Source organism: Arvicanthis niloticus, chromosome 1 (assembly GCF_011762505.2).
Source record: "Arvicanthis niloticus isolate mArvNil1 chromosome 1, mArvNil1.pat.X, whole genome shotgun sequence".
Taxonomy (NCBI): Eukaryota; Metazoa; Chordata; class Mammalia; order Rodentia; family Muridae; genus Arvicanthis; species Arvicanthis niloticus.
In genome coordinates, this window is record NC_047658.1 from 118,501,427 (window position 1) to 118,525,726 (window position 24,300).

Here is a 24,300-nt window from a genome sequence, read left to right on the forward strand (position 1 = left end):
TGTTGTTATTCATTTGAAATCTGTGCTGCTTGTCTGCACATGCCTACCGGATGCCCTGGTGCAGAGAAGGGGAGCCGGCTCAGCTGGTAAGGCACTTCCTGTCCAAGCATGGGGACCTAAGTTCAGATCCCCAGGACCCATGTAAAAGCCAGGTGTGGAGCTCTATAACCCAGCATAAGCAGAGGTGTATCCTTGGAACTTGCTGGCCAACCACATTAGGCAAATTGGTAAGCTTCAGATTCAGAAAAAAAAAAAAAAAAAAAAACAAAAAAAAAAAACCATAAGGTGGAGTGACTAAGGCTGACCCTTTGGACTTACTGACATTCAAACATGCATATACATAAATATACACAAGATTCCCTGGTGCTGCTAAGTCTCCTCTCACCTGTGAGCTCAACTCCCTTGGGAACATGAATTACTGCCAGTTCCCTTGTAGAGCCGGGCAGGACTGTGACTCTCCATGTAAGGATGGTCTGACAAGGCCTGGTTCCTTCCAATACCCATTTGTAGAGATACTGTACGGCTGTGGTACTCCTGCTGGGTCTCATAGACCTCACAGTTCAGTCTTTCGACTGAAAGTCTTCGACTTTCTATTTTGAGTCATTTCTCCCTTTGGACCTATGTTAAATTTCAGCATGGTTATAGCTATAAGTCCTGTTTGCCTTTCTCTTTGCCAACACTGCCTCAGTCAGACTGCAGAGCCAATCAATGCCTCTTAACTCTTTGTTGTACTTCAACAGCTGAGTGAAACATCAGAACATTCACAGGGCCAAGCCCAAATCAGCACACTTAAAAGGCTAATCAGTTCAAATTTAAAAGAAGCAAGACAGATTTCTAAATGCTTGCCTACCACAGGGTGCAAGCCCCTAAAGGCCAGCACGCTCAGGCAGCCTTGGCACTTCGCTCATTGACACTGCACATTTACAATCAAATTATAGAATCAGGGGAGGAAAAAAAGAACTCAAATTTAATCTGGCAAAGTCAGTTCCACTTATCAACTGTTGGGAACAGAGAACAAACTAAGTGCTGTGCCCTCAGGATAAAATGTAGTGTCTACATTATCCTAAGACTTCATTTGGGAAACTGAATTCAAAGCTTCCTGGTCTACTGAGTTCTAGGCAAGCCAGGGCTACATAGTGAGACCCTGTGTGTAGAGGGAGGAGAGGGAATAGGGGAGGGGAGGGGGGAGCTGACCAGGGGAGAAATTGAAAACCATTGTGCAAAGAAGACATGGCAGGTAAGAATACTCAAGGGAGCAAATATGGAGACATGTGTGGGACAAACTGAAGGAGGGGCCATCTGGAGACCATTCCACCTGGGTATCCATCCCATGTGCAGTCACCAAAGGTAGCCGCTGATGTGGATGTCAGGAAGTGCATGCTGACAAGAGCCTGATATGGCTGTCTCCTTAGAGGTCTGCCAGAGTCTGACACATTCAGAGGCCGATGCTCACAGCTAACCATTGAACTGATCAAGGGGTTCCCAATGGAGAAGTTAGAAGACTGAAGGAGATGAAAGGGGTTGTGGCCCCATGAGGAGAGCAACAATACCAACCAACCAGAGCTCCCCAGGGTCTAAACCACCAGCCTGGAAGCACATAGGGAGGGAGGGACCCATGACTCCAGTTGTATATGTAGGGGAGGATGGCCTTGTCAGGCATAGGTGGGAGAGGAGATCCTTAGTCCAATGAAGGCTGAACACCTGGGGGGAGGGGGATTCCAGGGTAGAGAGGTGGGAGTGGGGGGGTAGGTGGGGGTACATCCTCATAGAAGCAGGACGGGGGATGGGGGAGGGGGTTCCTGGGTGGTGGGGGAATGGGATAAGGGGATAAAATCTGAAATGTAAATACAATATCCAATAAAAAAAAGAATCCTGACAACTTAAGTTCGACCTCCATAATATGCAGTGAGGAAGATCCCTGAAAGCTGCCCTTTTACCTCCACACATGCCACCACCCATGATCAACTGTTCCCACCATACAGAATTTAAAGGACTTGAAAACCCATAGTATTAGTCTTCTACTCAGTCTGTCAAGGCCTTCTCAACTTAGTCATGTACTGTCAATAACACACCTGTGAGATCAGAACTCAAACAGGCTAGCTCACCACTAAGCTTTACCAATTGTAATGGCTTATCTTAGTTGTCAACTTGACCATGTCTGGAATCAATTAGAACCCAGCCAGTGGGGACAACCTGTGTGGAGGTTGAAAACTCACCCTGAATCTAGGCTACACCTAGTGACATTTCCCACCAAAGGACATGGAGACTTCTGATTCTTGCCCACGCATCTTCTCCCGAGACATTCCTGCTCTGGTATTAGAACCTATGTTTTTGGGATTCTTCATGTAGACTGCAGATCAGCTGGGACATCCCTTGTGGCCTGAACTACTGATTTCTTGGCTTTTTTGTTCGATACCCATTGTTAGACTGGCTGGACCACGCCCTGTAAGCCACTCTAGTGAATCCCCTTTTAACATATACATAACTCATTCTATCCATTCTGCTCTAGAGAACCCTAAATGCACTAGTCCTCAAAAACTTTCGAAGATTCTTCCTGAACACCTGAAATCTCAAGAACAAGGCTTCTTTTATTTACCTACTTTTATTGGTTTGTTGAGACAGGATTTGTATAGCCTGGCTGTCCTGGAACTTGCTCTGTAGACCTAGGTGACCTTCAACTTGGAGATTAACCTGCCTCTGCCACCTGAGCACTGGGACTAAAGGTGTGTGCCACCACCCCACTACCACCCGGTGGAACAAGGTTTCTGAAGGGCACGTGTTTATCAAGTGGCCTATCAAATTGCCTGGATGTTATGAGATAGTTATCTAAATCACAAGACTGTTCAAGGGGACTCCTTTATTTCACAGACTGTAGAATATGTGAAATCCAGTCAAGCTATTCAAACTAAAGTATAAAAGGCTGGTGCCACCACAGCTGCTGTGGCCACATTACGTGAGTGCAATGCCACCTTGTGGTCACCCCTAAACAAACCACTTGTAACCAGGGCAATCACAGGCTGTTGGGGATTTTAGAGGGAAAAGGAGACCATTATAACTTATTCTACAGGAAACTAAAGCACTTGGTGTTTTCAAACATTCAGAAAGCCACATTCTGGTCACTTTTATAATTTTATTGATTTTTTTTTTCTCTTCACATCTTTTAAAATAGAAATAGTCCATGAACAAGTTTCTTCTCCCCAAAACCTCAATTCAATTGATTGCCTCAGAAAGGCTGTCAGAACATCACTTGGAGCTACAAGTCAGTGGTACACTTAATGTCTTTGCTCCAGGTTCAGTTCCCAACATTGGAGAGGGGAGAGACAAAAACAAAAAAACTACACACCAAAACCTGAACACTGCCTTTTCACTCCCCTGCACAACTACTAGACTCAGCAGACAGCAAGTTCAAATGTCTGCCCACAACCCACAGCCGGTCAGTATTAAATCTGCTGTCAGCCAGCCTCCTCTCTGCCTGTATCTTTGCAGCTTTCATCAGCTAATCCCAGGCTGATGGCTGTCTTTGAGGGCACAGCCACATTCTGCAGTTACCTCTCCTCCACCAGCTTGCCAGCTGGGAAATTATCTCCATACACCCTGTCCCTGCTTTATCTTCTTCCTTAAAACGTTGCTAGCAGTTGCACAGAACAATGGATACAGTGTCCATTAACCTGCCTGAGAAGTGGTTTGAGCCTGACATCTTTCCTGAGCTAAAAATGAGGAAAAGCAGAGCTATGGCATTCCTGCTACAGGGTCAAGAGAGGGCAAGCTCTGAAGGGCAGCGCTGGAAAGCAATGAACTCTCCTCAAGATGAGGGACGAGAGGGATGTGCTCTAGCTGAGGGTACAAAACAGATATCCTGGGGGCAAGGGACAGTGGAGGGAAGGGCACATTTATTTTCCCCTTCTGAACTTCCCCGCTCCACCAGTCTTTGCTTTCTTCTTAGCAGGCCCCTTGGGTTCTGGCTCCTTGCGCTTAGCTGAGGAAAGTGAGCCTGTCACTTTGAAGAAATCATCTAGGCGACCCTGGGTGCTGCCCTGGCGGCTCTTACTCAGCCGCTTGACCCCACTGCGAATTCGCTCCTCAGAAAACTGCTTCTCACCGCACATAAACTTGACCAACTCTTCTTCATTTGGCTCGCTCCACTTCAGCTCCACAGACTCTGGGTCCAGTACTTCGGGCTCCAGGAAGAGTTGCTGGGCTTCCTTGTGGAGCCAGTTTTCTGGAACAGGGTACTTGCTGGGATCCAGCCGCCTCACAATCTCCTCGATGCTCTTATGCTTCTGGATGAGGTCCACAGCCCGCTTGGGCCCAATGCCACGGATACTCTCGCAGTAGTCGCTACCCAGCAGGATGCACAGATCCACAAACTGCTCCTGGTTCAGACCCAGCTCTTGCAGGACGCGGCTCAGGTGGAACTCTTGGATGGGCAGCTTCTTGGCCTCACTAGCAGTCAAGTGTCGCATTAGCACGGGGCTGCCAAAAGTGAGGCAGTCCATGTCCTCCGTGGCCGCGGCATAGACTTTGCCGGCCTTTGCCAGGGCAGCACAGCTGGCCTCTGCCTCGCTGGGGGCATCAAGGTACGGGATGCCCATGAGGCTCAGCAGGTGTTTGCACTCGTCATTGTGTTGCTTGGTGACCTTAACAAGCCGCTTAGTGAACTTTTCCACCTGCTCCTCCATCCCAGCCTCCTGAGCCTGCTGCAGTTGCTTCTCAGCCTCGGCGCGCCTCTCGCTGCGTTTGGCCAGCTCGCCTGACTTCAGCTGTGGTGGTTTGCCATCGAAGACATACACAGGCTTGATGCCATTTTCCATCATGCGGATGGTACGGTAGAACATGCCCATCAGGTGGCTGGTGGTCTCCCCCTCCTCGTTCTGCAGCACATCCCCACCCTGACGAACAGCAATCAGGAACTGGTAAATGCTCATGGAGGCATCGATGGCCACTTTTCGACCAAAGTAGCTCTTGATGTCATTCTCACGGATGGCACTGGGGGCCACATCAGCAATTAGTTTGGCAAGGCCTTGAATTCCCATGGCTAAAACAAAGAAAGTCAAGTAAGAGGAGGAACTTAAAAGAATACAAAAGGAACAAAAGTTTTAAGTTGCAACATTCATCAATCTCATGTCAATCAAATTTAACATGAAACACAAAAGGAGCCGGCCGGTGGTGGCACACGCCTTTAGTTCCAGCACTTGGGAGGCAGAGGCAGGCGGATTTCTGAGTTCGAGGCCAGCCTGGTCTACAGACTGAGTTCCAGGACAGCCAGGACTACACAGAGAAACCCTGTCTCGAAAAAAACAAACAAACAAACAAACAAACACAAAAGGACTCCAAGTCAACAGAGCAGAAGATGCAAAGGTGAACAAGATGCATCATTCTCAAGCAGGCCTCCTAAGAATCAGAACCTGGGGCTGGTGAAATGGCTCAGTGGTTAAGAGCACTGACTGACTGCTCTTCCCAAGGTCATGAGTTCAAATCCCACCAACCACATAGTGGCTCAAAACCATCTATAAAGAGATCTGATGCCCTCATATGGGTATCTGAAGAAAGCTACAGTGTACTTACATATAATAAGTAGTAAAAAAAAAACCTTTGGGCTGGAGCGAGCAGGGGCCAGAGTAAGCAGAGCCAAAGCAAGAGTGAGAAGGGAAAGAGGAAAAAAATAAAATAAAATAAAAACAAAAAGTTCTTTGTTAAAGTCATAGAAATTAAAGAAAAAAAAAATCAGAACCTGATCTGGGTGCTTCTAGGAATTGAGACCCTGGATGTTCTTGAGTAACTTAAGGGCTCTGAATAATGTAATGGCACAATCTGTCACAGAGTGACTTTCAACTTCTGTGTCACAGATCATAGAAGGCAAGTGCTTGGCTCAGCTTGAAGGGTCCTGAGATCATTAAAGGCAGACATAAACCCTTAAGAGCAGGTAAGTACCAGCTACTCGAGTATGACTATGTCTAAGTTATTGTCTCTCCACAGATGTCTAGCTGATGCAGCAGACCTGAGGAATACACCTGAATGAGGACCAAGTAGTCACCTCACCTCACATGCTGGTATTCTTCCCTTCCCATCTCCCTTAGCACCTGAGGGTCTTTTTATCAGGATTCCAGAGGCGTTTTAAGTCCTCCTCTGTACTCTCTTCCTCTAAGTCTGGAACATGAACCTCATGACTTCCCCACGGATCCTGAATTAAGAGCTAGCATGCTGGATTCTGCACTTCTGTGGTTCAGGACCCCCAGCAAACGGTTCCTAGGGCAGCATTTCCAAAACTACCCTCACAATTTCTGGCTCTTCCAACTGAAACATTAATTCTCCTTTTATCTAATTGTTCTTTAAATGGAGTTTAAAGAAAAAGAAAAAGAAAAAAAAAAAGAGGAAAACAAAAACAAAATAAGCACACTCCTGTAATCCCAGCACTTGGAAGGCAGAGGCAAGTGGATCAAGGCCAGCCTAGTCTACACAGTAAGTCCCAGGCCAGCCAGGGTTACACAGTAAGACCCCGTCTCAAAAACAAAGAAAAAATTAAGTTGGGAAAGAAAACCCATCTTAAACAAAAATATCTGCATTTTATCAGTCATATTAATGTGTTAAATGCATAATACAGGAATTTTCTAATATGCAATTTATTAATGTCATCTTGCTCTCCCAATGTTAGTGTGTCCACACCATAAGAAAGTCCTGTCAATTCTTCTAATTTGTTCCCAATCTTACTTCACTGTGTCTTTTCTGAAGCCCAAGTGACCCTTCCTGACTACTAACACCTCAGCACACATTACTTGTATATATGGAAGCCTAATGAAAAGGCCTGCCTCACTTTTGCTCAGCTGTGTCTTCTTCCTGCCATCCTTTCTTACTCCTTCCTGGTCCGCATTACTGTGGTTCCTCTAAGAATACAAGCAGCAAAAGCTCGGCCTTAAGGCTGAAGACTGTGCCTCTCAATGGTACAGCATGTGTCCCATGTTGAATCCCATCAAATAAAAAAAAAAACTCAACCTTGAATCTGGTGGTGGTGGTGGTGTGTGTGTGTGTGTGTGTGTGTGTGTGTGTGTGTGTGTAACTCTCATACATGCTAGCAAGTGCCCTACATCTTCAGCATTGTGAAACACAAGTCATTTTTGAGTTGTAAGACTGATAATCATTTCTGCCTTGCAGAACCGGTCAACTAAAACAACAGATGGAATACACACATCACCAGATGCTGTGCCATGTTCCCTAGTCAACCATATGGTTCACACCTCACTACTTTGCTAGAATGAATACAGGATATCACTACCCATCATGTCCCACAGACGAAAACCTGTTCTGTCCTGATAGTCTCAGTCCCGCCTCCACAGGCCCTTTCAGATAGCAAAGCCTTAAATGAAATGGCTGCAAGCAGGATAAAAGCACTGGCTCCCCTGTGCCCCTCTCCCTGGAGGCCAACTGATCAATCACCGTATTACCTGGACCCCACTGTTCTGAATCTTCCAGGCTTCCCTTACCCGGGAATGTCCTTGGGACTTTTCCAACACCTGCCTCAGCCAGAAATACAAGAAAGCACACTGTCTCTTGATGTCAGCAGATCATGAACCCATTTCCTCAAAGGCACAAAACTTCCCCGCTCCATCCTCCTCACAAGAGCCCAAAGATGAACACGCTCTGGTTTCTTAATCCTCACGGGGAGGAGGGTATCACCTTCTTCCTATACCGGCGAAAAGAGATGCTCGGAGCAGTATGAAAGGCCAAAGCCCCGGGCTGCCTGGTGCTGCTCCGGCGGCCCCCGCCGCTCTCAGAGACGCTTCTGCGAGACCTCACCTCTCCTCGAGTGCACGAGGCTTCAGCAGCTAGCAGTGGTTTGGAGACCCCAGCGTTCTCTGGACAGTCCCGAGCCCGTTCTTTCGATGTCGAGCCGAAATCGTTTCCAGCTTCACCGCCTTCCAAAGCCCGCGCTCCCGTCACGTGACCTGCCAGGTGCGAACAGCCTCCTGGGAAATGTAGTGTAGGCCCCGCCACGTCCGATAGCAGTTTTCATAGTGGGCATTCTTTCCGGGGGAAAAATGAATTAAAACCTAAACTTTGCACCACCCTTTCCCACAGTTCAACTCCAAGCTACTCACAGCAGGTCCTCATAGTCTTAGTTCCCATTACCCCTGAAAACATGGGACTACAAGTCCCACAATGCCACGCGCAAAGGACCACATCCTCTTCCTGTTGCTCAACGCGCTTGCTCCTGCCGACGTGTTCTTCCGGTGGCGGATCGGTGGTTTATCCTGTGCGGGGCAAAATGGTGAGATGATGGGAGTTACGGACAGTGCTGTGGGCCAGGACCTAGGACTCTTGTGTGCCCGGTCCTCACCGCGTTCTTCCGCGGAGGCCTCAGTGTGCAGTGCCCGGTGGGTGGGACGCCGCTGAAACTTTAGGAGAATTAGGGACAGGAAAACAAGCCCCTCACCATGTATTCCTCAGGCTGAGGTTTCCATCACAATGTGCTTATGATGTTGTTGATTATAATAAGTCTGAAGGCCACACGGTGCACTTTGAAAACCTTCGCGCTTTTATTTCTCTTTTTTATTATCAGTTATCTCTAGCTGGAAGGCTTCCCTTGCTGAAATCTTACTCATCCCGCAAGGCCCTTGTATAAATGTCATTTCCTGGTAAAACACTTAGATCTCTCATAGGTACTTGTCTGTCTTCTGGGAGCCTCAGTCTGTACACCTCTTGCCACGTTTCATGGACTTCTCTTTTTATCTGCCACGCCTCCTAGTGACCACCATCTGACGCGCATCTAGTTTTGGGATGATGGCTATTCATCTTTGTATTCCTGTTGCCAAACACCGGGCCTGCATTTGGAGGTTCCATAAATGGCAGCAATTGTGCTTGGCTCTTCTAGTGGGGGAAGGGGGACATAATTGTTTACTGAATTGAATTCCTGTGTCTCTTAGAACAATGGGTTCAGTTTACTTCTCTGGAGTTGTTATGTTCTGGACTTTAGAAACATTGGCTAGGGAGTGACAATGGAAGTTAACATTTGTACAGAACTTTACGTTTATAGCCCTTTCACAGGGATTATCTCATCGTCTTCTCTGCAACTTTAGGAAGGAAACAAATACCTATTGAGCAGTTACTCTATGCTGGGCAGTAAACTAGATGTGTCAATATTCATCTTTCTCCAATCATGCATCAGCCCTGTGACACAAATAGTGTGATAACTACTTAACTCAGACTCTGATGATTCAGTAGAGCCAGAATTATCCCAGTTGTCTTCTGCCAGGAGATCCCCTGTGGCTCCCTCCTAGGACAACGGAAAACAATACTCCTGAATTAGAGTTTGAGCTGTCTAGACTAGTCTAGGCTCTGGCTTCCTGCACAAATGAACAGCTTAGAGTCTGGACACAGATCCAAAAGCAGTGGAAATTGTGGGCAAGCTTTTTCTTTATGTGTTTTCTTCTGGGCAGATCCATGACTTACATAGTGATCATTAACTAGAAAACCCCAATAGCCGTTTTTCCTCTATCCCGTTGTATGTCTGATCCTCTGACTCTTAGCTGCTCTTCTTATCTCACTGAAAGAAAAGCAGCTGCTGCTGCCATTCATTGTTATTGTTGTTTTGTTTTGTTTCCCGGTGCTGGGGATCACACTTGAGACTTCATGCATGCTAGGCAAATGCTCTAACACAAAGCCTGCCATGTCCCTATGTTTAGGATGTGACGTGGGGCTGGAAGATGGCTTGTGGACAAAGGGCTGGTTTGCAAGCCTGATTACCTGAGTTGGCTCCTAGAGCCCACACTGTTTTGTAAAATCCAGATGTGGTCAGCAGTGGCAGTGCACGCCTTTAATCCCAGCACACAGAAGGCAGAGGCAGGCAGATCTCTGTGAGTTCAAGGCCAGCCTGGTCTACAGAATGAGTTCCAGGACAGCCAAGGCTACCCAGAGAAACCCTGTCTCAAAAAAAAAAAACAAAACAAAAAAGCCAGATGTCATAATCTCAGAACTCACACACAGAGAGATGGAAAATGGACACAGGAGAAACATTCAGAAGCCTGAGGGCTAGCTAACCTGGAAAGCATATTACAGTGACCAACACCCAAAAGAGACCTTGCCTCAAACACAGCAGAAGGCGACTCTCAGAAAGTTGTCCTCTAACTTCCACCCAAATTTAAAAAGAAAGTGGGGAAACAGGGTGGGGAATGACCTGCAAAATAGCTCAGCAGGCAAATGCACCTACTTTTAAGCCTGGTAACTTGAGGTCAATCCCCAGGACCCATGTGGTGAAAGGAGAAAGCCAATTCTTGCAGTTTGTCCTCTGACTTTCCCATGTACTCACTGCTCCCGTAACTCACACACACAAGAGTAAATAAGGGTAATAAAACTTAATACACACACAAAATGATTGTAATTTGCAATTCCATAGTGAATCGCTTGAAGGAGTCCTCAGCAGTACACAGCTGCTCCAAGGTCTCCCCAGATTGAAACTGAGATTGATCTGCTTTCTTTCCTAGGAGCTCGAGGCCATGAGTAGGTATACCAGCCCAGTGAACCCGGCTGTCTTCCCGCACCTGACTGTGGTACTTCTGGCCATCGGCATGTTCTTCACTGCCTGGTTCTTCGTGTATCCTTTTTTTTTTTTTTTGCAGCCAGGGGACAGAATTAGTGACCATAGAACTGAGAGAGAAAGCACACTAGATAACTCCCCCTTTAAGGTGGGATAGAGACAGTGAGTTAGGAGGCCTGTGCTGCCCAAGGGCAAGCCAGGGCCTTGTTTTCCTACTTCAAGTTAGCTCAGTTTGCTTTTCGAACTGAGGTTTGAAAGGTGTTTTGTTGGTATTTGGGGGTTTGGTTTGGTCTTGTTTTAAACGAGACAGGGTCTCACTGTGCAGACATGGCTGATGTGAAACTGATAGGGTTCCATCTGCCTCTACCTCTGCCTCCAGAGAGTGCTGGGATAACAGGAGTTTACCACTCCACCCAGCAGAAAGGTGATTTAAACAGGGGTGTGCTCAAGTGTCAGGGGTCTGGCACCCAGTCCTAGTTGTACCACGAGTGATACATGACTAGAGATGATTGGCCTAAGTACTGTGGACTTTTTTTCCTCATGGACGTTAGAGGTATCGTGTGGGGCATCAGTCCATGCCATGTCTTGGGCCCCTCTGCCTGGCTGTATCAAGCCAGACAAGCCTCCCAGAAACCCCGTAGTCTGTGTTTCCCATGAGGGGTGATCCTGGACAGCTCCTGCACTGTGGTCCATCTTTGCTTCTCCTTAGCAGCCCCACCTAGTTACGAGGTCACCTCTACCAAGTACACCCGTGACATTTACAAAGAGCTACTCATCTCCTTGGTGGCCTCGCTCTTCATGGGCTTTGGAGTCCTCTTCCTCCTGCTCTGGGTTGGCATCTACGTATGAGTCTCCAAGGGTAAGAGTTGTGAAGAAGTATCAATGGGTCCTCTCCATGCAGGACTGTATGTTGGTTCATGGGGACAGAAATACTGGGGAGGATCAGCACCCTCTCCTACTCCTCATGGAGATTTGAGCCAAGTGTGACCTGGGGTGTCCGTTCTGCATTCTCCATGTACTCAAGGGCTCACTCAAGCTTTGGGGTGTCCTTGGTAGCAATGTGGGTGAAGGCTACCTATGGTTTTATATCTGCATCCTTTGAAGTCACACACAGATGACTTGGAAAGGATCTGGGAATTGAAGTCAGTTCTGGTGACCCATCCTCAGCGATGTTCCTGTTGCTCAGGCAGCATAGGGTGCTGGGGAGGGAATGTGAACTCATTCTCGATTCTGCTCTCCTCTTCCAGGTACCTCACCAGGCAGCTCACCAAGTCTCTGCTTTTGTAAATTAATTTTTTACCATTGCTACATATCCCACCTGCTGTTTACAATAAAGGCGGATGTATGACAGCCCTGCCTCGTGTCCATTCTGAGGGGAGGGAACTGGGGTGTCCTTGACTGTTGAAGTCCCACCTTTTCCACTTCCTAGCGGCCTTTGACCAGTGCCTGATGCTAGAGATTTGTGTCCTCCCCATGGGGGCAAGGGCTGTTTAGCAGTATCCTGTTGTCATTACTTCAAGGCTTACCTGCAGATAGGAAAGGTCCATGCCAACTTCTATGTTGTTTTAGAACAAACTTTTCCAGGACCTAACAGCAGTCAGTTTTACCCTGGACCAGTCTTCTCTGAATGCAGCCACCCCTCTTTGGGCAGTGGTCCTCTAGGCTCAGCCTGTTCCCTTAGATGAATTCTTTTCTAGGTGGGCAGTGGCAGGTAGATGGGGAAAGTCTTTTGGATGTGTGTGTGGTCAACCCAAGTCCAAGGAGGAGGGGCATAAAGATATGGAGTAGCTTTCTGATCCTTTCGTATGTTGGCCAGGAGTTCTAGGCTCCTCAGAAACTAGATTCTAGTCAGTCTGGTCTGAGATGACTCCCACCAGAACAGTCTCAAGAAGATGCCAGAGGCAAGTGCAGATACAAAGCAGTATTTATACATTTATTTATATATGTATATTTACTTCAGAAGAGGACCGTTTGGGGGACAGGAAGCAAGCAGGCTGAGTGGCATCTCTACCTTCCTCAGAGTCAGCGTGAGTACATGATAAATAGGAGTCGGGGCTCATGGAGAAAATGGGGAGTTAATGAGGAGGATGCTCTGTGAACACACAGGCTGCTAAGGGGCACAGCATGGGCAGGGACCTGTGCTGGGGGAGCCCTATGTACAGCCTAAATCGAGGGGGAGCTTAGCCCAGTGGCTATAGGAACACAGCAGAAGGGAAGGGAAGGGATGCCAGCTAGGCTGTCAGCTTCCAGCCTGTGGCCCTTCCACCTTCCCCTAAGCCCTTTTATACTTGGGGCTTAAGGCAACTTTGGTCCAAGGTTGACCCCCTCAAGCAGCTTGGAGCCCAAGTTTGGCCCCAACTCACTGAGGACTTCTTCCCAGGCATGCAAACAGGCAGTTGCCAATGGGCCTAGGGCTGGCTGTATCCAGATGGACTCCAGGGGGTAGAAGAGGGTCACTTTCCAGTTAAGGACTGAGGGGCCACAGTCCAAGAACACTTGGCCCTCTAGAAAGGAGCCCCAGCGTGGCACTAAAGCAGCGAGGCTGGGCAATCTTAAGGTAATGTGGGAAGGACTACCTTGTGGGAGAACAGAACAAGGTCTTAAGGCAAACGCGGCCTGATGTGGGGAATTGTGAATCCTATGGCAGAATGGAGGAACAGAGCCAGGCTGGGGAGAAAGCTTCAAGGCATCCCTGCTGTTTCCCTATCCTGAGGATAAGTGCTTTGAGATCCTTGCCAGGACCCACAGTTCATAGGCTTCCCAAACTCAGCTCCCATTTAGAGGTCAGAATGGGAGATTGGAAAAAGCAGGGCCTGGTTTCCAAAGGTTCAGAATACCACAAGGTAAGAGCAGTTCCCTTTCCCACTGTTGAACCCATGACATGCGGCTAAATGATTGACACACTCCTTCCAGGAGCCTGCATGTGTTCAGAATGTTGTAGGCGCTACCAAGCTGTCACTTTAGTAAAACCTCCTAACCCAAACCCACCACTCATCTCCTGGGGGGTGGAAGAGGCAAAGATGGGACCCACTGCGCATGGACCCAAGCCACGAGAGAGAAACTTGGAGTCCTGTCTACTAGTGTCTCTTCCATACTGAGGCCCTCTTGGCTTTCCAGCTCTGTCCTACACGTTGGTGCCCTGCTTTAAGTGCATTTAGTAATTATATCATTAAGAAAAGTTATCTGCTTTCACCCTCCAGTAGAAACCAGTTTACTGTTTGCAGGGATTCCTGCTCTTGTCACCAACTCCATCATGAGTTTGGGAAACTCCCTGGAACACAGATCTTGGGAGCTCACAGGGAGCCACCCCTTCCAGGGTACTCCAGGTTCAAGGGTCCAAGGCTGACTTGGCCTGTCAGCCCCACTGGCTCAGCCCTATGAGTGTGGCTCCATCAGGCACTAGTAGACTTAAGGCACAAGGTCAGCTTCGCCAGCCATCCAGGGCTAGCCCTGACTACCTCAGGAATTCTTAGGACCTAAGCTCTCCCAGGGAAGACTCTCCTGAACCAACCACACTTAAAGCTTAGAAATCCAGGTCTAGTGTAACAGTCGAACCCCAGAAAGTTACTACCAAGCTGTCCCTCCTGGGAACAGCATAAAGGGTGAGTTATTGACTCTGCATGGACTCATGGGGTCCAGCCAGCTGTTAGTGGTCTGGGTCCAGCCCCCATGGGCCTTCGCTCTACCATAGCTCAGAAGGGAAGGCAGGGAGAGTGGGAATGGGCAAGCCAGCCTTCCAGGAACCATAACTAGACAGCCATAAATTGGTCCTGTGCTGCTCCAAGGAGATGGCCAGAAGGAAGACCCAGGAGGCTGTTCCCTCTAGCCCTCACTGTGCTGTGCGAAGGTGACCAGTTGGTCCAGCAACTCCAGTGTAAGAACTTCCAGTCTCCTCAATCAAGGGAGGCAGTGAAGAGCAGAGAGCTGGCCTGCAGCAGGCTCCAGTGTAACACATTTGCATCCAGTGTTGAGGGCCCAGGGACCCTGATCCCGGCTGTGGTACTGTCTTGGGAGGCAGCTCAGTCACACAGGCGGTAGAAATGGAAGTAGTAGTCTGTGGCTGGCTGAACGATGGCCTCTGAGCTGCAGTTGGCCTGACCCTATGTGAAAGGGAAATGAGGATGGGTAAGGTGGTTGCCCCAAGACCTACCATACTTTGCAAAGCCCTTATCCCTCTCCCAAGCCCCACACTGCATATAAGTGCCCTCAGCCTTTGTGGGCCTGTGTGCTCACCAGCAATGTCACCCGGAAGTGGTATGTGAATTCACGGAAAGACAAGATGGTTACTGGCCACTGATGAGAGGTACCCTAGAGAGAGAAGGAAGAGAGAGAGATCAGGGCAGCCTTGTCCTAACCAGCATTCCTCCCAGCGTGGCTGTCACAGTCCAGGGGTGAGCACACTGCACTTTGAGAGCAGGGAGAGCCACCCTCTGCAGACTGCCTTCCCTAGCTGAGGCCTCCCTTTGTCTTGTAGCTCCTTATGCTCTAGGCTGTACAAGTGTCTTATTAACTGTGCCCACGACTGCAATGCAATGCAAGCAGAAGTGCTGCTACCATCTGTAGTCACTTGCCTTCTTCAAAACTCATATATGGCTGAGCTGGGTTCAAATGCAGGTGTTTACGGCTATCCATCACAGTGTGACGGTGGAGTGTGGCGGTAGGCAGCCAAAAACAGCTTACCTGCCTTACCTGAAGCTTTGACTTGGCCTCTGTTGTATGGATTTAGGTCAGAGCACCACAGCTAAAAGTGACCCACTAGCTTGGCTGTCCCCTATTCTGAAGTATTCCTCCCTGTAAGGCCATGGGTCTCCTCCCTTATGACCCTCAACTCTTCTTTCCTCTGCTCATGGTATTTTATGCCTGTCTTCTCTCCCTCCCTGGAGAACAGGGTCTTGGAAGCACAGGGAAGGAGACAAGAGGCCTCATCAAATACTCGAACAAACAAGTGAGCAGAAATCACCATGAGCAACAGAACCCACGTTGCCTTCCACGCGGCTCTTCTAACAGCATCTGTCAATCACTGCCCTGCCCTGGGTATGAGGGCTGTGGACTCCACACTTGCCTCCTGGGCAGTGGGGTGAGGAGCTCTGCCTGCCTGCGGTGGGCACTGTGCTCATCCCAGATCAGCCCTTGTAAACTCTCCTCCCCTGGGCACTGTCATGGGGGATGCAGATACCTATCTGAGAATGGAAGAATGAAGACTGACATCCATGTCCCCCGCCCCTAGACACAGGAGCCCAGCTGTATGTGTCCCAGCAGACATATTTGCACTCTGCTTCCCATCATTTGGTGGTCACTATCCAGAGAAGAGGAAGGTCTGCTGAGACCTGGCCAGCCCACAGATTCCCACCTGCCCCTACCTGGGTGTCCTGATGGGAGTGGAGCCTCTGCAAAAAGCCTCCCTCCTCACAGGGCTCCTCCTTCGATGTCAGACTGCACAGTACCACGGACACAGGGGTGGAGGAACTAGGGAATAGGTGGGTTTCCATTTGAGTAGCTGCAGCTCCCCAAACTCCTTGTCCCATCCAGCCCCACCCCACCCGAGACAGCTGTATCTTCACAGCCTGAGAACCACACAGAATAGTCCAGGGCTTGAGATGGAAGAAAACTCTCCCACCATTCCATGCAGTCCCCATGAGGCAGGGTCTTATAGCCACTGAACCCCAAACAGCGGTCCCTCTCCAGCCCTTCCCCAGGCAGCCTGGACCCTCCATGTAAGAAACTTAGCAATCACTTAGCTTTGAGTTTTCTGAGGCTCTGGGGGCTTCCATGTGGTTCCCTCCCTCCCCCACACCAGCACTCACTTCATCTGCAGGGTCAGGCTGAGGTGCAGTGGTGTGCTGCTGCTGACAGGGATGTGGTAAGTGAAGTTTCCAAGTCTAAAGGGGCAAAGATGGTACCTAAGCAAGGCCACGTTGCTAGTCTCCCTCTCTCCTCCTCAGACTCATTCTATACTGAAGCCCTCGGAAACCGGGAAAGGGGCTGCCCAAACTTACAGGGAAAGTTCCTCCCCAAGGGGCCAAGAGCTGAACATCTAAACTGCGTGGGCTCCTGGCACCTGAGGGACCCTCCTTGCAGTGACAAGAGGGAGCCCACTGTACCTGCAGGCATCCTCTGGCACACAGTACTGAGAAGTGATGGGCATGGAATTCTCCAGCAGCTGGATGGAGGTCAGGGATGGCACTAGGTCTGGAAGAAGAGAGGCCATTAGGGCGGCGTTGAGGAAGGGTAAGGTAGAATACGAATGACATCACACTTGGGCTTTCACACCTCAGTGCAAGCAAGAATTCTTCTTTCCAGACCCTCACCACAGTATCACACCACACCCCTTTCCAGATCACGTATCCTACCACACCCCTTTTCAGACCCTCATGGTGTATCCCACCATACCCCTTTCCCAGCAGCCCTAGAAACAGCTAGTTCTCACGAGCCTGAGAGCTGCCTCTTTCACAAAACTAAGACACTCAGAAGCAAGTAGAGGTCCTTCTCAGGCCTCTGCTCCTGACCACACACATTTCTTTCCCAGCCCTGATCAGCCATGAAAGGCTAGAAGAACACACAGCTGGGGCTGCCCCTGCATTAGGTGTCACTGAGCCAGCGCACTGCTGAGGGGCTAAGGTGTAACATGGAGCTGGGAGATGAGGTTACATGTTCATCTCACTATCTCAGGTCTGCTGCTGCCTAGTCCTTCACCCCAGAAGTGGGAAGCTATGGTCACCAGCCTCTCAACATTTGCTTGACCTGATACATTTTCAGCTCTTTAAGATACAAACTCAAGGTCTGCAGCAGCACCCAGAACACCCTGTGAAGCTACCTGGTACAGACAAGATGGCTTTCTTTTTAGGTAAACTTTCATCTTAGCCACCCTTCAAAGATGGCTCAATACCACCTCTTCTGGGAAGCCTTCCCTGGTTGCCTCCTTCCTTGGTCCTAGACTAAGTTCCTCCCCTGTTCATGAGGACCTGTCACTCTGAGGTGTCTTCACCTGTGCAAACTCAGGTGGAGCCATGCATATCTTGAGGCAAGCTTCCAACCCTTGGAGTTGCCCCACTACTTTGAACATCTGTCTGCACAAACCACACTTTCTAGGTTTCTGTTTGCTAAGCCACAAAGTCAAGGTGAGGAAGCCCACGTCTCAGCACGGAGACACTGGTTATGGCTACCAGGAGGCCAGAGAACACAAATCAGCCTGGAGAAAACCACATCTATACTAAAAAGAGTTCTATCTTGGTAAAAAACCAAAGATTTGAGGTTGAGGTCTTAGTACGTCAACTTTCCTACCCTGGCAGAGAGAGGAAGTAAGTATAATCTGGAATTTGACAAACTAGAGACAGAATTTTAGCAGAACTGCTGATGGGCTGGCTATATGACCCTTCACCTAAGTCTCCAGTTCTTCGGGACCATGGCAACAGAGCTTTCCTCCTTTAGTCTGAGAAAAGGTCTCTCATTAGCTGGAACTTGATCAAGCAGGCTAGGCTAGCTGTCCACGGAGCTCGAGGAATCCACCTGTCTCCACCTCCATTTTGCTGCCACTGGAACTGCAAGTGTGGGCCACCATGCCTGGTACGTTCTGGGAATGTACCATTTTGGCCTTTACTTTCTTTCTTTTCTTTCTTTCTTTCTTTTTTTTTTTTTTTTAACAATTTATTTATTTATTTATTTATTTATTTATTTATTTATTATATGTAAGTACACTGTCGCTGTCTTCAGACACCCCATAAGAGGGCACCAGATCTCATTACAGATAGTTGTGAGACACCATATAGTTGCTGGGATTTGAACTCATGACCTCCAGAAGAAGAGTCAGTGCTCTTAACTGCTGAGCCATCTCACCAGCCCGGCCTTTCCTTTCAAAGCAAGTGCCTTACCTTCTGAGTTATCTCCCCAGCCAAGGATTAAATGACATGATCTACATGAGGCCTGATTCCTAATGTCTGCTAACTAATGATTCTGTGTCCAGGAAGCCATGTGACCGGGCTGAAATGGGCCCTAGACAATGGGCCTGGATAGACCTGGCTGTGAAGTGTTGAGAGAGTCAAGTACCTAGCTGGCCCTGGGTCTCAGTGAATTGGGCAGGGCTTGGGCTGGGTTGCAGGGCTCCTCTGCGGGCACGACTTTGGAGATTGAAGCTGGGGCTGTTCTTGGCCTTGCTCTGCCCTCCAGGAAAGGGGACGACAGGACTAGCTAGAGGTTCCAGACTCTTGGGATGCTTAGAATAGCCGATGCCATTAGCCGAAATGCCCCAGGATTTGGCTCTGATATTGGTGACTGGCAGTGGGGCCATCTGGCCAGGGCCTATGGACAGAAGCAAGGATAAACTGAGAAAAGGGAAGCCAGCTGCCTACTGTCCCTGGCTTCATGAGTTTTCTGGCTCCGGTGGGGGTGACTCCCCAAACTTCCAAACCAGGAGTCCCTCCTGCCTTCTCTCTGGGGCCTTTCTCTGGATACAAATAATACCCAACACCCCTGACAACCCTGGCCCTGCCCCCAAAACATCCATACCTGAGTGCTTGGGGTTAGGGTGGGGGCTAGGGCTGGGGCTTGGGGTAGGAGTAAGAGTGGGGCCAAGGCTGGGATCTGTAGCAGGACTGGAGATGGAAGTAGAGCAGCAGACGATGGGGCAGGGCTGGCTGGAACACAGGTCCAAGGCACGGAGAGCTGGACCTGAAGCTGAATTGGTCACTGAGGAAGCCAGAAGCCATATGAGCTGGAGGGAGGGGACACTGGAGCCCCACCCCCAGCCACCTGTCCCACCTCATCCCTCCAGACACACACCCAGCAGCAGAGAGGGCTGTGTGCCTGGTGGTCCAGTGGTCATAGAGGACTGTCGGAGCTGTGTGGTCCCAAAGCTCTGGCTGGACCTGCTAAGAAAGGGTGGGCTGAGCTCAGAGGCACTGGGGGAGCCTTGGAGCTGGGGCTGGGAGTCCCAGAGAAGCAGGGGCAGGCAAGAGCTGGTGGAGAGGAGGAATGCGGAGCAAAGGCAGGAAGAAGGGTACAGGAGGAAGCGGGGAGGGATGTTTGGTCAGACATACCATGGGCACATGGCCTCACTCCCCCCAGGGTGCTGGGGCCGGAGCAGGGCCAGAAGACAGGAAGTGGACACGGCAAGAGAGCTAGGAGACAACAGAGAGACCAGGAGGGAAACAGAAACAGGGGAGGAGAGAGAAAAAGACACAGTCAGAGGTGACCTCAGGAGCTGAGTTTTGACAGTGACAGACAGAGCTAAAGGTCCTGCTCTGATCATCCTTCCCTGTACCCCATCCCCTTCCTACAACTGTCCTCCAGACAGCTACTGAAGGCAGAGGGGGCCTGTAGAAAGTACCCACTATCAAGGAGACCCACCACCACCACCCCAACAGGCTGAGCCTAAGACCGAACCCTGTTAGTGAGAGCTTCCCTGGCTCCTCTGACCCAAGCCACCCTCTATCAGTCCCCACTGGCCTGAGGGCTTAGCAATAGCAGACCTCCAGGGACATACCCATCAGCATCAACTAGGTCCTCTTCAGAGCGCAGGCTCAGCACATACAGTGTGGACATGGACACCACGCTGGGAGCCACAGAAAAGGGTCACTGTCTGAATGCAAGCCACCACCCAACATCGTTTCTCTATGACAGGCTCTGTGGTTTTCCCAGGTGATGTCTACAAACAGGCCTTCCCAGACCCTAGAGGGGAAGCCCACTTTCCCTAACCTCAGCTGCTTGATCCCCACTCCATTTTCTTCCCCAAACTCCAGAGCTTAGACCCTCAGACGCATCTGACTCACTGGGTAGCTCTATTCTCTAAACCAGCCTCCCAGAACCTAAATGACAAGTCACCTGAAGGCCATGACCACCACCAGAGCAATGATAGTTCCCTGCAGAAAGCGTTGACTGATGCAGGCCTGGTCTGGGACCACTGGTGATGACTGGGGACCAAGAAGAAAGAACACAGCAGAAGACGGTGGATTTAGGATGCCGACTTCCTTGCCCGGCCCCCACCCTCACCCCCATTCTTTATGGTCTGAGGGAGGAAGCAGAAGAGGGCTGGAAGGGCTACAAGGTCAAGAGGGGAAAAGGGAGGGGTTAGAGCTGGAGTCGGTGAGGTTGGGGAGGTGCAAGCTGGGAAGGAAAGACTATGAGAGACAAGGAAGCCTTCCAACCCTGCACAACCTCACCTTATTGGCCAGTTTAGGGGGCCTCTTTTTGTGGGGAACACTGCCTGCCCGGCTAAACTGGCTCCCTGCATGGCTGCGATAAGAGGACAGGGATCAGAATGCTTTCCAGAAGGAGGTCTCTCCTGCCCCACAATCCCACCCAGTGCCCGCACCTGAAAGCGCCTGAGCTGCCCGTTGACTTGAGGCTGTCGAGGCGCCGCAGCTTGGCTAGCTTGTGGCTCCAGCGCTCTAGCTCGTCAATGCGGGTCTCCAGGTTGTCTGTCAGCTTGCATAACTCCTTCACAGCCCCCACATTCTCCATGAAGATCCGCTCCTGCCCCGGGGCAACAACAGCCTTGAGGGCACTATTAGCTAAAGAAGCTTCCAGGCTGCAGTCTGGATGGGGCCGGAGCAGAATCCCCATTCTCCACAGCCAACAGAGACCCTAGAAATATTCCCGCCTGACGGTGCCCTCTGCTCTAGGCAAATTCTGGCTCACACAGCATGTCTGCTGCCCCTAGCCTAGGCTAAGTGTCTACCTACACAGCCTTACCTCCTCCCTCAAGTCAGAGCTTCATCCCTTGGACCTACTCTCTCAGGTAGGTGAAAATAAGTCATGTGTCTGTTTCTAAGTGCATGTATACAAGGTTTGTGTCACTGAGTACAAATGTCATCTTCATAATAGGCCACATCTTTGAGCCACAGAAAGGTGACATCTTGTTACCCTCTTTTAACTGATGGGGGTGGAGGGAGTGCAACCTCAGTGGGATCCACCTTGCCCTGTACCAAACAGCCTCTAGTGGTTAACTTACCTCTCCATCTTGAACACTGACCCCCTTCCTGTATGGTGGGGAGGGCTTCTTGGAGGTAGTAGGAGGAAATCTGTCCCTTCTTCCCGCTACCAGCCAGGGCCACCAGCTGGCCAGGCCCTCTGACCCAGAGTCCCATTCAGTTTCCCATAACTGACCTTGTTCACTACAAGGAAGTTCTCTATGGTTTTCCCATTGGCAAAGACTACATCCCCTGTGTCCTTCACAGCTTCAGGTAGGATCTCCTTCACTTCCTGGGCAATGACACCTGGGGAGGGACAAGTCAAGGGTGTGTGGTCGGAGGTCCTGCTCATAGCTTTCTGGAGAAGTACTTGAGCACTGAGTTTTAAGGAGCCCTGAAGTAGGAACTTTCTCAGATCAAGATGTGGGATTTGTTGGGTGGGTAGGATCCTAGGGGAACCTCAAGGGTGTTCCAAGACGATGCAGAATCTCTGAATGCTGTGTGATAAAGACTTCAGGCCAAGTGACTCCTAGGATGATGAGTCCAGGGATAGGGACTCAAGGACCTGGGAAGCATGATATTCCAAGAGCGGAGGTGCAACCCCAAAGGGTCAATATTTCAGAGGGTGGAGCTCCAAAGGTCAATGCTGGGGTTTCTAGGAACAGGTTCCAGGAGACAGGACAGACTGGCCAAAGCTTAAGGACAAAGGTACATCTATCTCTACCTGTCTCCGGTGTGGTGGCTTCAATGCCTGCGCTAGCAGCGAACTCAGGCTTGTATCTGTAGTGCACCAGCCGCATCTGAGAGATCCTCTTCAGCTGCTCAGTGGTGTCCACCTACCAGGGGATAGGGCCAAGACTGAACCCTCCTCACCTCCTGCAGTCATGCAGAGCAGGCCTCAAGGGCTGCAGTGCAGAAGGGAGACTCTGATACAAAAATACAAAGCCAGGCCCCCTACCCCTACCCTGGCACCCTGGTCCTTCCCAATGGTCCTATTTATCACCCACAGCACTGCCCCTCAGCCAGGACCTTGTCCCTACCTCCTGCACGTGCTCCTTGGCCCGCAAATCTGAAGGGTGCATGAGAGATCCCATGACCTTGACATTGCCATGTACAACCAATGCTTCATCTGGCCGGTCGGTGTTGATGCCCACACGGCCATGGTGGAAGACAGTATCTGGCAGCTGTGCCCGTTGCCATAGCACATCACTGTCACTTTCAAACTGGCCTGGGTTAGAGGCCTACGGCAAGTTGGGTCTGAATCAGTCTTGTGGGTTAGGGGAAACTTTAGGGCCCTGAGCAAAGGGGAAACCCCAGGAATACCTAGGCCAGTCAACTCTTATTACCCCACCATGTCCAATAAACTGTCCATTGTGATAACATTGAGTCACCTGTAGACCCAGCAGGCTACTAGGTGTGATCCACCTTCATGCTTTACAGTGAAGAAGGCCCTAAAGCCTAGGCAGGATGACAAAGCCCAAGGCCACACGGCCACTGTCCAGCAAGTGCTGCCTGCAACCCAACTCCGCTCCATAGTATTTTTCCTGAAGCTATTGGACATTGCCCCTGGGGAGAGACGACTCTTACCCGCACAATGATACGCTCCGAGATCTGGGCTGCCAGTGTGTAGTTCTGGTTCTGTGCATGTGCCTGGAGGGCCACCACCAGCATGAAATACCTGGGACACACCGGGGACTCAGTAACACTCAGGGGTGCCCCTAGCCATCCTCTCTGGCCCAGATGTCGGGGTACGAAGCCCCACTCTGTCATTGCACCTCCGGGATGTGGAGTTATCACAGTATCCCACGGAGGAGAAACATGAGCCTCCACTAGGGGGCAGAATCCCTCCCTGGGTCCACCACTAGGAGCCCCAGAACTGTTTTTAAGCTCAAAAGCCAGTCTTCTGTGACTGAGTCCCTAAATCTGCTAAATAATTTGAACCTCAGGTTCCTCCTCTGGGAAACTGGCCATCTGTGGACTTGGGACTGGCATGCTCCATGGAGGCTCTTTTTTGACCCTGCTCCTCAGAAAGGAGGGACTCCTGTGTCCAGCCTGCTCACCTCTGGTCAGGGTTGGGCTTGCCCTTCTTGCGCATGTTGTTGGCAGTGGTCTCACTGAAATGGAGCCGCCCCACGGTCACCTTTGTGACTTGCTCAGGGGGAAGATTGACCCTACAGAGAATGGGCAGAGTGCTCAGGAGTAGAAAATAAGGCTGCCAGGAGCCGTGCTGCAGAACAACGCAGGCCAAGGGCACCGTGGGTGCTTGCCTGTCTCCCCAGCTTCTGGGCCAGTTCTAACATGGGCCCTTCCAGGCACCACCCCACAGGGCTGGATACTCACGTGACAGGGTTGAAGGGCCTCTTGCTTCTGTCTGACTGTGACTGCTCAATGTTGATAGACTGGTTCAGGGCCTCTAGCTAGAGAGGAATGGGCCGAGGGCACTTCAGGACAAGGTTCCCCACCTGGTCTTCCTCCTTCACCCCCTTCAGCCTGGTACACAGCATAATTCCACCTCACTTCCTTCCAAACTCAGGGGTCTCCACATCCACACCCCACACTCCCAAGCTATTTCAAGGGCACACATAGCCTTTGGTCAGCTCACAGTTCATTGCTTCCCCTACTTCGGCATGGTGATTGCTGGCACCTCTGTGATGGCCTCACATCACAGTAATATTTGACTCCCTAATTTCTCCATGCATGCCCACATTTTCCAGTTAGCTTACAATCATACCCATACCTGTACTCTCTTCTCACTTACAGCCAGCCTATACACACACACACACACACACACAGAGAGAGAGAGAGAGAGAGAGAGAGTACATCCCAGACACTCTCACATACACACAGCCTCTCATCTCCTCAGAAACA

The 24,300-nt window shown here is 50.2% G+C and overlaps 3 protein-coding genes across 9 annotated transcripts in view; 1 reads left to right on the forward strand and 2 right to left on the reverse strand.

Annotated features, from left to right (window-relative positions):
- Window positions 1-3,116: 3,116 nt before the first annotated feature.
- Window positions 3,117-8,207, reverse strand: Fen1 (flap structure-specific endonuclease 1). Its single transcript, XM_034484478.2, has 2 exons — window positions 7,792-8,207; window positions 3,117-5,035 (listed from the first exon to the last, which is right to left on the reverse strand). Exon 2 carries the CDS (start codon window positions 5,031-5,033, stop codon window positions 3,891-3,893), a length of 1,143 nt encoding a protein of 380 aa, XP_034340369.1. The 5' UTR covers window positions 5,034-5,035; window positions 7,792-8,207; the 3' UTR covers window positions 3,117-3,890.
- On the forward strand, window positions 8,122-11,878 carry Tmem258 (transmembrane protein 258). Its single transcript, XM_034484493.2, is given in 5 exon segments — window positions 8,122-8,232; window positions 8,234-8,263; window positions 10,476-10,585; window positions 11,251-11,387; window positions 11,776-11,878. Coding segments are annotated over 4 exon segments (345 nt in total). The 5' UTR covers window positions 8,122-8,154; the 3' UTR covers window positions 11,378-11,387; window positions 11,776-11,878.
- Window positions 11,879-12,434: 556 nt separating this feature from the next.
- Window positions 12,435-24,300, reverse strand: part of Myrf (myelin regulatory factor) — a 32,562-nt gene continuing 20,696 nt past the window's right edge. For 3 of the 7 annotated variants that reach the window (XM_076917097.1, XM_076917087.1, XM_076917102.1), the window contains 19 exons: window positions 23,773-23,849; window positions 23,493-23,603; window positions 23,020-23,110; window positions 22,473-22,673; window positions 22,157-22,268; window positions 21,629-21,738; window positions 20,835-20,995; window positions 20,683-20,755; window positions 20,345-20,433; window positions 20,007-20,075; window positions 19,561-19,641; window positions 19,304-19,392; window positions 19,031-19,210; window positions 18,572-18,823; window positions 16,630-16,717; window positions 16,333-16,407; window positions 15,889-15,994; window positions 14,762-14,836; window positions 12,435-14,628 (listed from right to left, as the gene is read on the reverse strand). In XM_076917097.1, coding sequence (XP_076773212.1) covers window positions 14,548-14,628; window positions 14,762-14,836; window positions 15,889-15,994; window positions 16,333-16,407; window positions 16,630-16,717; window positions 18,572-18,823; window positions 19,031-19,210; window positions 19,304-19,392; window positions 19,561-19,641; window positions 20,007-20,075; window positions 20,345-20,433; window positions 20,683-20,755; window positions 20,835-20,995; window positions 21,629-21,738; window positions 22,157-22,268; window positions 22,473-22,673; window positions 23,020-23,110; window positions 23,493-23,603; window positions 23,773-23,849 — 2,121 coding nt within the window. In that variant the 3' untranslated portion in view covers window positions 12,435-14,547. The remainder of the gene's footprint in view (window positions 14,629-14,761; window positions 14,837-15,888; window positions 15,995-16,332; window positions 16,408-16,629; window positions 16,718-18,571; window positions 18,824-19,030; window positions 19,211-19,303; window positions 19,393-19,560; window positions 19,642-20,006; window positions 20,076-20,344; window positions 20,434-20,682; window positions 20,756-20,834; window positions 20,996-21,628; window positions 21,739-22,156; window positions 22,269-22,472; window positions 22,674-23,019; window positions 23,111-23,492; window positions 23,604-23,772; window positions 23,850-24,300) is intronic. The other 4 variants (XM_034518843.2, XM_076917109.1, XM_034518838.2 and 1 more) reach the window with 3 other exon arrangements.